Source organism: Xyrauchen texanus, chromosome 44, assembly GCF_025860055.1.
Source record: "Xyrauchen texanus isolate HMW12.3.18 chromosome 44, RBS_HiC_50CHRs, whole genome shotgun sequence".
Classification (NCBI taxonomy): domain Eukaryota; kingdom Metazoa; phylum Chordata; class Actinopteri; order Cypriniformes; family Catostomidae; genus Xyrauchen; species Xyrauchen texanus.
In genome coordinates, this window is record NC_068319.1 from 9752973 (window position 1) to 9767940 (window position 14968).

General features: G+C 38.5%; 1 protein-coding gene across 2 annotated transcripts in view; it reads left to right on the forward strand.

Annotated features, from left to right (window-relative positions):
- LOC127636603 (telomerase-binding protein EST1A-like) overlaps window positions 1-14968 on the forward strand; it is a 30719-nt gene that overhangs the window by 14097 nt on the left and 1654 nt on the right. For both annotated transcript variants that reach the window (XM_052117242.1, XM_052117241.1), the window contains exons 9-18: window positions 2048-2109; window positions 2326-2471; window positions 2606-2722; window positions 2984-3158; window positions 7040-7256; window positions 8319-8486; window positions 8669-8812; window positions 9059-9203; window positions 9282-9499; window positions 14799-14880. In XM_052117242.1, the coding sequence (XP_051973202.1) occupies window positions 2048-2109; window positions 2326-2471; window positions 2606-2722; window positions 2984-3158; window positions 7040-7256; window positions 8319-8486; window positions 8669-8812; window positions 9059-9203; window positions 9282-9499; window positions 14799-14880 (1474 nt within the window). The remainder of the gene's footprint in view (window positions 1-2047; window positions 2110-2325; window positions 2472-2605; window positions 2723-2983; window positions 3159-7039; window positions 7257-8318; window positions 8487-8668; window positions 8813-9058; window positions 9204-9281; window positions 9500-14798; window positions 14881-14968) is intronic.

Sequence of the window (14968 nt, forward strand, 5' to 3'; positions counted from 1 at the left end):
TTATCTGTATCCTAGGCCAATGTCTCTATCATATGCACTGTTTTAAAGTGACAAATTATGTTAATCTGAGTGTTTGTCCTAACTAGCCTTGTCCACAACAAGACATTTTGTTGGTTGCTTGATTTATATATTTGTAATTTTGTGTTGGGTAGTTATGCCCACAAGATGACTGCTTGCGGTCGAAGACGGAGCAACTTTCTGCTCTTAAGATTATTCCGTGCACTGTCAAGTGCTTCATCAGATTTGTTGTGTTGCCGGTCTTGGCAGCAATTATCTTGTCGCAAATATTGCATTGCGCGCTGTTGGCATCGGGCCTGGTGAAATGTAGCCACACTTTTGATCTTTTCAACATCTATGGGGGTTGAGACGCATACACACTACATCCTCACGTGTGAGCCGCGTCTCTGGGCGTAACCGGCGTAACCTAGTGTTTTTCCTTGATGCCTAAGTACAGCCAATCACCGGCACTTTTAGATTTGGGCACATCTAGCATGCTACAAGCTTACTGATGTTGATGATTAACTCCTTAGGTATCGAAATTTGGTACCGAACGACAACACAATTTTCGATACTCGATTGTTTTGAGGCAATTCGGTCGGTGCCTAAAATGTATCGAACTCGATACCCAGCTCTATTAACAAAGCAATCAAAGTGGATTGGAGGATAGCAGTGGATAGCAGGCACAACAACGCCGCTGCAGCATTAGCCGCCATCTTGATTGTTTTGGGTTGAATGAATCACATGACTGCGTCACATGACAACAAATATGTCCTCGTTTTTGAAAATCTCAGTTTTCCCTGTCCACACTACAATGCAATGATGGTGTTTTCAAATGTATCCACTTAGGAGGGAGTTTTCGCTCTGTGTTGTCATAAGGCCAAAACATAGAGAAAAATTTGCGTTTTCAAGCTAAAACTTATTAATGTGGTCATGGCCTGATTTGCTGATTTTAATATATTTTACTAGATGAGTTTAGGACCTCTTTCAGCATACCCTTACCCCCTCGGAGTGTTGCATTTTGCTGGTCATTTTGCCTTTTTTATTTTTTTGGTTTATTTTGTAGTTCCACCCACAGTGTAATCTCAATATTCCTACATACTACTCCCATAGCTTTTTATTTAACATACGATATGGTCTGATTTTGGCACTTGACAGTATTTTGCTTTTAGTCAAGTCAGAGAAATGACTTTAGTAAAATTAGCTGCAAACTTGTTGCTTCGTGCCTGGTTGTGTTCTTCAAGCAGCATTACATTAATTTCCCTCATTTTCCTTTTATCTATTTTGGTGGTTGAGTAAATTTGATGAAATCTGAAAGAAAGAAATTAGATGCCAGGCTTCTTGTTGCTTAGGTTTTGCCTCTACATTCTAAGTCGGGCACATTGTGCTGCAGTTAGATCCGTTAAATGTATTATTTTATAGCTACAATTACCGTTTTTGTGTCTACTCTGACATTGTATTTCTAAGTTTACAATCTGTGATTGTACGTGTAAACAAAGGCAAATGATTTCAAACACTTTGTGAGCTGAATGCTGTTACAAACTAAGGCAGACATACGTGCTGATGCTCTTGCAAAAACATGCACACATTAGAAGAGGTCATCTCGAGTTGTTTATGAGACTCACTATGAGTCACCCATCCATGGCAGAAAAGGGCGTCAGTGGGCCGTGAGGCAGCCGTCATCTCTGTAACCTTGGATATTTGCCCACGTCACCATTAAATGCACATTTACACTTTAAGAAAGTTCACCTCCTTCCGCCCCTCCATTCGTCATTAATCAGTGGCGCTTCAGGCTTTAAACTGATTTAATTAAGTTAGAGCATTTTAGATTGATCAGATAAACAAGGTGCTCATCCTGTGCTGAATTTATCCGTTTTCTGACCATTTTGTTTAATGAATCGAGCTGTGGTGACTGCACACTTATGAAGCAGTTGGTTTCATGAGGAAAAATCATGACCTATTTTTACTATGATGAATGATCACTGTAATTGCAACCATTTCTGCTGCTGTTTATAAACAATTCCTCATGTCTGTTTCTCTTTCTTTACAGCTCAATAAGAGATTCATTCTGAGTTTCTTACACTCTCATGGAAAGCTCTTCACCAAAGTAGGGTAAGTCATAATATAGACACGTTCATTATTATTTTATTATATTTAGTGTTGTTTTGCTGTTGATAATTTCAGTCACAGACCTTTGATTGAATGCCCAATCATTCCAGAACATCTTTAGCTTTACAGCTTCCTAATTAATGGACTGTCTTTCATTGCTCACATAATCACATAAACATGTTGAATTCATATTATTTGTATATTATGTTGTGTCCTAAGGATGGAGAGTTTTCCTGCTGTAGCCAGTAAAGTGCTGCATGAGTTTCGTGCCCTCCTCCAGCATAGCCCATCCCCCCTCGGCAGCACGCGTATGCTGCAGATTATCACCATCAACATGTTCGCTATCCATAATGCACAGATCAGAGGTTTTTTTTTTTTTTTTTTTAAGTATATGGGTATAATACCCATAATATTGATATGAATCATTCTCTCTTACCTTGTCTTTCTTGCTTCTCACATTTCTTTGCACTGTTTTTGAAATTTTTTCTCTCTCATTTAGCTGAAGGGCAGGGTGAATCTCGGTCCGTATTAGAGGAGCAGACCACATCTCTAGGTTTAGCTATGTTTGGTCTGCTGGTGCAACGCTGCACTGAACTCCTGAAAGAAACGCCAGCTGGTGAGTAGACATTTACAGTCTTCTAACTACACTCTTATGAGTTAATTCAAGTTTTGGTTTGTCATTTTGGTACCGCTGGTGGCATTATTCTGTTTGGTGCTGCTTGTGGCACACAAACTTTACCTGTCATTATTCACTCATCATGAATAATGTTGTTCCAAATTCTTATGCCTTTTTTCCCATGAAACACATAAAGAGATGTTTTAGGTAAGCTCAATTCTGCAACCGCATTTCATTGTGAATGTAACTTATCTCTCTTAGAGCCAATCCCTGCCGAAGAGCTGGGGGAGTTTGATGAGATGGACTATGAAGAGGGAATGGTACGCGTGTCTGCTTTCGCCCCTGACCTCAGAGAGCTTCTACCCAGCATTAAGGTCTGGTCTGACTGGATGCTTGGACACCCAGAACAGTGGAACCCTCCCCCACACAGTATGCAGTGAGTCTTTCTTTTCTTATATACACATGAATACAAAGGACTTTGCTTTCACAATTCATTGTATTTAGTCTATTTCAGTGTGAAACAGGATATTCTGTGAAAAATATTGTAGGTTTGGACTTAATTGTATCCATTGGGATGTGATTGGATGAAACATGTTTCAACAATTATATTATTGGTTAGGGCTGTGTATTGATACAGAATTCCAGATTGGATTCCAATTATATATCTATTCATATGGGTATATTTCAGTTATAATATCCCTTTTGCTTACACATGAAAGAAATTCTCTCCCAGCTAATGCTGTTAATTTTATCGGGAATCTTCTAACGAGGTACACTACCAGCCAAAACAAAATTTGTTTAAAATTAACAAATCCATGTATTCAATAAATAAGAAATGTAACTTTGTCAAGTAAAATATAGTTTAATACTCAATCTTTAAACACATCTTGAGATCACTTAGTTCTGATTTGCGCTCCAGGTGTTTTGAATGCAAGAACGTAACGCATGTCTGTGTTGTTGCTGCTAAAGGTTGTTTTCTTCACTGTATAAACTGCACGTTTTCATACAGCTGAAGTTTCACTTTAGAGGTCGACCGATATTGGTTTTTTCAGGCCGATGCCGATCTTTTGAAATCCGGGTCGGCCGATGGCCGATTAATGCTGCCGATATATTTTGGCCGATATTTGGCCGATATGTGCTTGTTTTTAACCTCTTATTTGAACCTTTTATTTGAAAGATAAAATGTAACACAAATAATTAATTAATAATTAAAAGACAACATTTCTCAACAAATACATTTATTGAACACTTGACCAATCTGCACTTGTACACTTAAAATTAAAAATGTATAATGTAAAAACATATTGTATAAATAATGTATAACAAATATATTAAATAAAAAAAGCAGGTGTTACGAACTGCTCCGAGACACGAAGGTTGAGATTCAAATGCAGCTTTAATTAAGGGGCAATCCAGACACGTAATCCAATGTTCAGAGCATCCAAGAGAAGCACAGGCATAACTAGGGATGGGTATCGTTAAGGTTTTAATGGTATTACTATCTTACCGATACTGCTTATCGATCCGGTACTTTAACGGTATTCTTAACGGTTCTTTTTGTTATATATATATATATATATATATATATATATATATTACACAAATATAAACGTTATATAGGCACAGTGATTTAATTTCAGGAAGGTCTACTAACATTACTGTTCAGGTGTGGTCTAAAAAGAAATCTAATAAAGTAATCAATTGTAAAATAACACTGCATAGTTTATCATAGATTAATGCTTATTAATGCAGAAGTTATTCATTCAAGAGCTGTAAGTGATTTTCTCTTTGCCTTTTGTTGTTTGATTCGCAGTAATGGCTCAATCGTCACATGGTTAATAGACAGCTTCCCCTTTAAGATCGAGTTCAGATCTAATAGGCTCCTGATGCAGCATATTTTCTCCCCAACTATTTCCATAACTACATACATTTAAGACATAAACTGTGTTTAAGTGAATCTCCAAGCCAGTCGTTTTGACATATTTTTGTGTATAGTTGATCGTTTAGACGCATGAAACCCAAAGTAGCCTATAGTTTGCTTGTCTCTTTGCGGTGTGTTTCAGAGCGTGCGCCGCCTTGGGAACAGTATCTCTTGCACTCTTTTTATTATTTTAATAGTAGTTTGTAGTAGTTTGTAGTGCATACAAACTATTATTTTAATAATAGTTTGTATGTACTATACATCATCTAATCATGACAATCCTCATATCTATCAATTCCTCATGCAAAGACGAAGAGAAAATTGGGTAGATTGTGTCTGTAGGATGTATTGTTCAGATTCTATGTAGATTTAAAATTTTCATTTTCCGCAGCCAAAAATCAAGCACGGACACAAAAGATGATACAAAAAATCACATATGGGACAATAATTTGCGTGGGGAACATCAAAATTCCTTTTCTAGACACCTTAAGGATTACAAAACACTAGGTTAAAAAAATATACCTTTCGGGTGCAGGTGAACCCCCCCTTCCTACCAGACTAAGTCCTTCAATAGCCTATACTGCGTTGGTATATTTTTATTACTTATTTATCTGCATTGAGTGACAACCCTCTCAAATATAAGACACACAAACAGAACAAATAAAAGTCTCAGATTCACTGTCTGTAATTGCAAAATTCTTGCTTACTTATTGTGACATGATAGCAACCCTTCTGCTGTGATAATGCAAATTCAACTACGCTATCAATATGCAAAGTAGCCGAACGTCATGTCAACTATCGCGTTTGTCACGTTTTTTCTTGAGGTTGGCAGTAACATATCAAAAGTTTAATTAAATCTAAAGAAGTTATACAAATTTAACCCTTACTGTTTTCTCCAAGGAGCTTGGCTCCTTCCTTTGGCACTGGATGAGGTCTGCTCACTCTGCTGGAAAATGACTCTAGGGGCAGCATGCGTCGAACACGTGTTCCACAACAACACTAGGCTGCCCACAGATGCGCCTGCCTAATAATCGGCTTGATATGCGTGGATATTGGCCTATGCCGATTATGTAAAAAATGCAAAAAGTCGACCGATTAATCGGTCGACCTCTACTCTGGAGTAAACAGGTGGTACTACAAGCTTGCATTTCTCAGGAATCTTCCTTAATGCGATTAATTGCGTAAATTGTTTTAACGCGTTATTTTTTTATAAAATTAATCACACTGAATTAACGGGTTAAATCGACACCCCTACTTTAGACATAACTCACTGTTTTTACATGAATACCTCAAGCATTTTGGTGGAATTTTTAAATGTATTTGACTATTCAGGCACTTGTATGCATCACCACAAGCATTCCCGAAACACACATGTTCAGCACACACACATAAGCCGATCACTAGTGAATTATACATTTATGCACTCTGGATTATTATTATTAAGAATATTAACTTTGTAAAATGTGGCACAGGCCTAGACTATATCACAAATATAGCCGGTTATTTTTTCATCATGGAAGTTTTAATCCGGCTATTTGTCCGGCTGAAATAAAAATTTAAAAAAGCCTTAATGTTGAGCCCTTATAATAAATGTATTATAACTAATAACAACCCTATTATTATAATAATAATAATAATAATTATTATTATTATTATTATTATTATTTTTCAAGTAATATTTCTCTAATAATTTCTTAATTTCTACGTGGCATTGCTATGGGATCTGGTTATAAAAATGTAGTAATTTTCTGTGTGAAGTTGTTAACAAAAGCCTTTGAATGAGCACCTGTGAATTCCAGTATGGTAAAATACTCTCATCTTTGCTTTTGTCCACACAAAAACCTGGTGTTATGAGATTGTTTTCGATTTGTGATTGTATAGTAACTTGTAGTGGCCAGTTAAAGTGAATTTAGGGTGCTGTAAATACAATTGAATGCAACGCATCCATTATTCTGAGCATGAGAAGATTCGTGGAGGGAGCACAGACAGAACCACCTCACGTGCGCTCAGAACAGAGCTCTGCAGAGCAACACGTGGTGCATGTAGACAGTTTGGTTGATTAAATCACACAGCACTTTGCAGTTTAATATTCATAAGGTCATATCTGGATTTCGATTTTATTTCAATGGATCGTTTACCCCAACACAATGCAATAGAAAGACATGTTGTTTTTGTATTATTTCAAGGCACATGACTTTTTAATCTCATCACATTGAATTTAGACTGCAAGCTTAAAACTTGAGAGTATCGTTCTCTTGCTGTGGCTGCTGAATGGTGGTGCAGGAAACACTGCTTTTCAATCCTTAAGTTATCCTAAATTAATGGAAATGTTTATTGGTCAGAATGGGTGGGAGCCCTGGATAATACTGTGCCCTGACCCGTGTGTGTGTTTATAGGGGTAGTCCAGATGTGTGGCAGTGCTTGGCAGAGCTGTGCAACTCTCTGTCACATGTGTATCACAGTGAGTCTCTACTGTATAAAGCCGATGTAGATGGAGAAGGAGACGAGGAGCTCCGAGTACTGCAGCTGGACGAGGACAAAATGCTGGCTGGGTTTGTCCCTCTGCTTGCTGCTCCGCAGGACCCCTGCTATATAGACAAGGGAGCAGATACGGTCAGTAATGTACACACACGGCACTCAACATGACTTGCTATATAAACGTCTACTCTGAGTCATGCATTGCTTCACCCTCATGCGCTGCCATGTTGTCTGCATGGTGAATCAAACAGAAGTCATCATATTCATATCATATTTAGGACTGTCACCAGATTAAAATAATCCAATGCAATTAAACTCATGATAGCAGCAGTCTTTTGGTGGTCTTGGTATCGTCAAAATTGTGTTTCACTCATACACTACTAGTCAAAACATTTAATCTTATCAACGCTTTGACTGAATAGTGAAGGAAACATTAGACTGGGGATATTTCAGACCTATTGTGCTATGATAATTAAATAATTCCATACAAAGAGTGCAATTGACTTTACTTTTGTTAAAAAGAATTAATTTATAAATTGAGGCATTAAGAAGGTCTTTTCCATAAACTTTGAAATGTGAGCTCTGCTATGGTGTGCTGCTATTTTTCTAATCAGTCTTCATAAAATCGCACAAACCAGAATTTGTTTTTCATTTTTGTCCCCTTTTCTCCACAATTTTGGAATGCCCAATTCCCACTACTATGTCCTCATGGTGGCGCGGTGATGGAGATGGACAAGTCTCAGTTGCCTCCGCTTCGGAGACCGTCAGTCCGTGCATCTTATCACGTGGCTTGCTGTATATGACACCACAGAGACTCACAGCATGTGGAGACTCATGCTACTCTCTGCGATCCACACACAACTTACCACATGCTCCATTGAGAGCGAGAACCACTTAATCACGACCACAAGGAGGTTACCCCATGTCACTCTACCCTCCCTACCAACCAGGCCAATTTGGTTGCTTTGGAAACCTGGCTGGAGTCACTCAGCACACCCTGGGTTCAAACTCGTGACTCCAGGGGTGGTAGTCAGCGTCAATACTCTCTGAGTAGGCCCCCAACAAACAAGAATTAAACACTTATAATGTCAAATTATTTGTTAAATAAATGGGAGGATGTAAAACGCATTGAATTAATCTCTAAAATCCTTGTTTTCTATAGCAGCCTTAATCCATATGAATGTTCTTGTTTTGTAGGCCATAGCAGCTGACTGTAAGAGAGTGACCGTTCTGAAGTACTTCCTGGAGGCTCTCTGCGGACAGGAGGAGCCGCTGCTGGCATTTAAGGGAGGGAAGTATGTTTCCATGGCAACACCACCTACACCCAGCATAAGTGCCGAAGACAAGACGCAAACACAAGAACAGGTACAGCGAACCACTGTTTTCTTGGACACCTGAAAGAGAAGTTTATTCTCATTTTGATTACGCTTATTTAATTTTTTTACTGTACCTGTTTTGTGCTTTCCCAAATTTCTAAACATCTTTTTTTCCATTTAATTGTAATTAACGTTCTGGGTGGAGCTCTACTAATCCTATTGTGTTCTTAGGAGGACGATGTCATTGTGGAGGAATCGTCTCTCTCGGCATCGGAAGGAGACGGAAGTGAGGATGATATCAAAGAGCTGAGGGCACGGCGCCACGCTCTCACACACAAGCTGGCACAGCAGCAGAAACGCAGGGACAAGATACAGGTATCTTTATCTCACAGTACCAGCTTTTATACTAATTTATACACATTTATCTTTACGCATATACAGTGTCACGTTAATTTAGTTTTAATATGGCCACTTAAACTTTTCAAAGTCTTATTTCAAAAGAGCAAGAAAAATCTTTCAATGGGGCCATTTAATAACACCAAAATTTTATATGTCAGAGCATTTGTGCAACTGCGTATCTGATGATACAGAATATGTATTTTATATTTTTTTGTCCTTCAGGCTGTTCTACAGACAGGTGGGCAGCTGGAGATTGAGATCAGACCGTTCTATTTGGTTCCTGACACAAATGGCTTCATAGATTACCTGGATGGCCTGAGGAAGCTTCTGGCCTGTGGAACATACGTCCTGGTTGTGCCTCTTATTGGTGAGTTCATCTCTGATAATCTAGATGCAAAGTTTCTCTTTTCTTTGGTCTAATGTAATCGTATTCTCTTTCTATCAGTGATTACAGAGTTGGATGGTCTGGCTAAAGGTCAGGACAGTCGTGAAGGGATCGGGAATGGTGCTCATGCCAGGCAGGTACAGGAGAGAGCCAAAGCATCAGTGATGTTTCTGGAAAAAGCCTTTGAGTCTAGAGATCCTTACATCAGAGCACTCACCAGCAGAGGAAACACACTGGAGTCTATTGCCCTCCGCAGCGAAGACACCTCTGGACAAAAGGTCTGTGTTTGGCGATTTCCCTTTTAAAAAAGTATGGTACTAGTCTACAGTTGACCTAAATGCTGATGCAATCTTCTAGTGACTACAGCGAGCCATTAAAAAATCCCACGACACAGCGGTTAGACTGGATAAAATCCACAATAAATCTTTAAAGAATCTACCCCACCTTTCCCTGAAAATGCTCCATAGAATTTTTTACTTCATCCGGATAACAGGAAAAATACCATCCGCCTGGCATGAGGAATAAATAATGCATATTCAAAGGCCAGGAAAAGACCATAACGACTCCATAAACTATTGCCCTATAGCTTTAACCAGTTGTTTATGCAAAACAATGGAGAGGATGGTCAATGATCACCTGGTCTGGATACTGAAATCTAAACACCACATAAGTAATGCCCAATGCGGTTTCAGGAAAGGTCGAAGCACTACAGATCACCTTATTTGTCTTGAAAGCTATATTCGTGACACCTTTACCAGAAAAGAACACATTGTAGCAGTCTTCTTTGATTTGGAGAGCCTATGACATGACATGGAAACATGGCATTTTAAACTATCTATACCAAATTAATTTTAGAGGTCGACTGCCAATCTTCATTGAAACATTTTTTTTATCGAACAGATTTTTTAGAGTTAAAATAGCAAACACCTTGTCTAACCTACAAGGACTTGGAGTACCTCAAGGAAGTATCTGTATGCATTTGTCTGCTTCGTTCACTACACAATGAACCAGAGCTGTTAATGGATGGAGTCCCCATTAAAGTTGTTAAAGAGAACAGGTTTCTTGGTATCACTTTTGACAGCAAACTGTCTTTTATTTCTCACATTAAATCACTAAAAAATAAATGTTTTAAAGATATTAATGTTTTAAAGGTTTTATACAAAACCAAATGGGGAGCAGACAGCTCAAATCTCATGAATTTGTACAGAACCATGGTATGCTCAAAGCTGGAATATGGAAGTATTATTTATGGATCAGCTAGGAAGTCATACATAAGACTTTTGGACACTGTACACCACCAAGGCATACGACTAGCTTTGGGAGCCTACAGAACATCACCAATCCAAAGTCTCTATGCAAAAGCCAGTGTATCTTCCTTTGAAATCAGATGCCTAAAGTTGGCCTTACAATATGCGACCAAACTTAAAACAAAGAAAACCCAGCCTATTCAGCATTTACCCACTTCAGCATTCAACAGTATATGAAAAAAAAAAAAAAAAGTTTCATTCGTCCATTTGGCATACGTATAAATACCCATCTGGAGAATCTGAAAGTGGATCTAAACAGTTTGGAACAGACACATTTCTTCAGAATTCCTCCATGGGATCTCAAAAAGTCTAAAATCTATCTGGATTTAAAAAGGAACCAAAAATCCAAAATGCATTCGAATGATTTCCATCAAAAATTTCTGGATATTCTAGCAGTATTCCCACAACTTATCCCAATATAAGATGGATCTAAATCTGGAAATAAAGTGGCGCAGCAGCTTTTTAAACAAACCAACTGTGTCGGTATCCACATCCCTGACCAAAGTTCAGTTTTCACTGCAGAGGCAAATGCTCTACTACTGGCACTAAAGTTTATTGAGACTGCTCCACAAAAAACTTTTTAATAATAACTGATTCAAAATCATGTCTTGAAGTATTGGAAGCTACTAAAACTGATCACCCAACAACTCTGAAGATTTTATTCAAACTGTCATATCTTGAAGCAAAGAGTTTTAATATTATTTAATATTATATACCTGGGCACTCAGGAATCACCAGTAATGAACAAGCAGACAGAGCTGCCAGAGAAGCACTATCTACTGAACCAGTTAAATGCCCTATACCTTCCACAGATCTGAAACCAACTCTGAATGTATATATCAAAAACAAATGGCAGCTGGAGTGGGATCAATGTTTAAACAACAAATTATGGGAAATAATAATAATACATTTTATTTATAGGTGCCTTTCAAGACTCTCAAGGGCACCTTACAGACATAATCAAGTTTACAATAAGAGAACATAAAAGATAAATAAAAATCTGAAATCACATATACGAATTGCATTATCATATGAATAAATCAGTGGTGGCTGCTGGTCTTTCAAAGAGGGGAAGCTCATTTTCGGCCTACATTATAAACTTATTTAAAAGTAAATTCTGCCCTACGTTCCTTTTCGAGAAAATGCACTGTGACGCTGTCGTACCAACTAGGCGTCTTTTCCAGTGACTTGACCAGTGTCTTCTCAATGGCCAGCAGAGCTAGGCTGCTTAAATGACCTTGGCCCATTGTGTTACGTGGCCCTTGTTGGTTGATTCACTACTCTCATCATGTCCCCTAAATGACAGCTCCTGTCGGCCAAGCAAGGATGTTACATCAATAAGGCGGTTTAGGAAGGCCCTGTTTTGTTTGACTGTTTCATTATGTTTAGTCACTTGAATGCGAGCACCTTCATTGATTGCATGCTCAACCCTGATCCTGCCCATGCAACTTAATCTTGCACATGCACTCACATGTTCATTGCTCTTTTCATGTCTTTTATATGCCCTGTCAAAGTTAGACAGATCTCCAAACCCCACTTTTGACCAAACAACACATCCGTGAGATGGTTTCATCAAGAGGCATGGCCAGCAGTACATTTTATTTGTCACAGCACTTCCAGTCAGCCAGCTTTGTCATACCAGGAGAGCTGAAAAGACCTGTTATTTTTCCCTATTTTTTGCACTAAATCAATCTTAGGTGTTGATCTGCCCTGCTGTTTAATTCTAATTTTTTCCTCGTAAGGAAGACTTTCAAATGGCTTCGCCAAAATCAGGTCGACAATATTAGCACCGTCTGCCATCGTGCACAGTTTCACCCGTACGACGCTAGCCTAGCCTACTGTATGAATGAATGAATGAACGAACGAACGAACGCTCTAAAACAAAATATATTAAACTTGGTAAAACTGAAACAAGGAATGTGGTGTATAATTGTGTGAAATGTATTATGCAAATTGACTAGCAATTTCGCCAAACAAATATAAAGAAATAGGTTGCAGCAGTTTGGCTTTCGACTACACTTGAGAAATCCATGATGGGACTGAGCTTGAAATAGCTTCAGTGACTTCTTATAGTACAGATTCGCTGTCAATCAAAAGGAGATGCAGTCTTTCGACAGATCCTCCAATCATCACGCTGAAGCCCGGAGTCCGGGCCAGCCCACTCCTCATTCACCCCCAGAGACGCTGAGCGTCCGTGGGCGGACATAATCGCAGCATTTATCCAATGACCGTCTATTTTCGAGCACTGAAAAAAACTGTTCAGAGCAGCCCCATTGAAGTCAATGGACGCTCGGCTTCAACAGGGAAATGCACTGATGCTACGGGAATGTATGAGAAGTAAATCGAGTCAGCCGACCTGCTATATGTAATGTAGCTGATTCTGAACGAACTCGTCTTCGAGATAAACGTGTTCTAACGCATTTTTAGTCAATAAATTGTTTACACAATAGTACATATTTGACCATTATTTTTTTGACATTATAGGGGAAGCTGAGCTTCCCTTGCAGTCTTAAAGAAATCCCCACTGGAATAAATACCTTCATAAATAAGAGTTATTTGTAGTACGCTAATTTAAAAAGGTGGGTTTTGAGGAGGGACCTGAATGTGGAAAGGCAATCACAATTGCGGATATCTGGCGGTAAAGAGTTCGAGTCGTGGAGCAGCACTGCTAAAGGATCTGGACCCCATAGAAGTCAGACAAACGAAGGTATCACAAGAGAGAGAGGGAGGAACAGGATCTAAGATTGCGGGTAGAAGAATATGTATGAAGAAGATGGGAAGGTGCTAGGATATGAAAAGCCTTGAAGGTCAATAACAGAATCTTGTAATGAATATGAAATGTAACAGGGAGCCAGTGAAGTTGTTGGAGGATATAAGTTATATGGACAGAGTTGGGGGTTTGTGAAATAATCTGTGCTGCTGAGTTTTGTAGCAGCTGTAATTTATGATGAAGTTTTTGTGGTAGACTAAATAGAAGGGAATTACAATAATCCAAGTGGGACGTTACCAGAGCATGTATGAGAATGGCAGTACTGTGAGATGAGAGGGAGGGTCGAAGACGATTTATGTTGCGCTTGTTGAAATGAGCAGACCTTGTACATATATTATTTATATGTGCTTCAAAAGAAAGAGTGCTATCCAGAATTGCATAAATAAATCTTGTTGTTGGACCAAGATATGTGTTCCATTTTATACATGATGCCATATAGGGCATACCAGACTCGCACGCCAATTTTTACTATCAGGAGAAAATTCACCAAAGTGCTCATCTTTTCAGAACCCACAATCCATTAAATATATTTTACTGGACTGTCACGCATCTGAGGAACATGTATTATTCAGTTGATACTTTTGGATTCACTTGATTGAAAACCTTTTCAAATTTAGTTTGAAGGTTTTTAGGAAAAATGAACCTTAAACACCTAATTTAACTATTTTTAAATAACTAAACCTGGCTCCTGCCATGAATATAGCCATAGAAGCTGGCATGGCTTAAAAACTTTAAGAAATAAACAAACAAATCTTCTAATTATATTAGAGTTTAATTCGATTCATGCTTCTCTCTCCCTGAAAGTTCCTTTTTGACATTGTTTTATTTGACTCTGAACCGTGGAAAGTTTGAATCAAGTGTTTACTCCCTGGTCTTAGGGAATGTTCACACAGGATGCTTTCTTGAGTTCCATCTGCACAGTTTTGTAATAGTTTGTTAATGTACTCGTGCCAATCATATGTCTTTGGCCGTTACATTGAGCAACACTGATTTTTCTCAGTGTCTTACACATTGAGTGCTGCATTTTTAAGATAGTATGTCAAGTTAAAGGGATAGTTCACCCAAAACAATGACAATTCTGTCATTTAATTATTCCCCCTAATATTGCTACAATCACTTCATGTATTTTTACCATTTAATGAAAGTGAATTGTTACTCCAGTCTGTCAAGGTCCATAAATTACCATAAAACCACTCCACAATGTATTCCGAATGCAAAGTCTTCTGAAGCCATACAACCACTTTGTGTGATGAACAGACTGAAATTTAGGTCAATCCTGCAACCTGTGCACAAATCAAATATGTTTAATAACATTAAACCTCATTGATTCTTGCAGTTCTTTCTCATGACCAAGAGTCATTACGTCATACAAGTTGTTTCAAGCATTCTGATCTTGCTGAACACCTTCAGTGTGAACAGCCCCTTAGAGGTTCATAAATATTCATGAAACTTTATGCTCTATTTTAAACCCACCCATTCATTGTGCATCTGTCTTCGCAGGGCAACAACGATGATGTCATCCTGTCCTGCTGTCTGCATTACTGTCAGGACAAAGCCAAGGACTTCATGCCTGCCGAGAGAAGTGAGCCATCTCACTGATTACTTGTTGAATTTGTTGTTTTCCTCTTTTATAATTTTCCCACTTGACCAACACCTCTGTGTATTGTTTG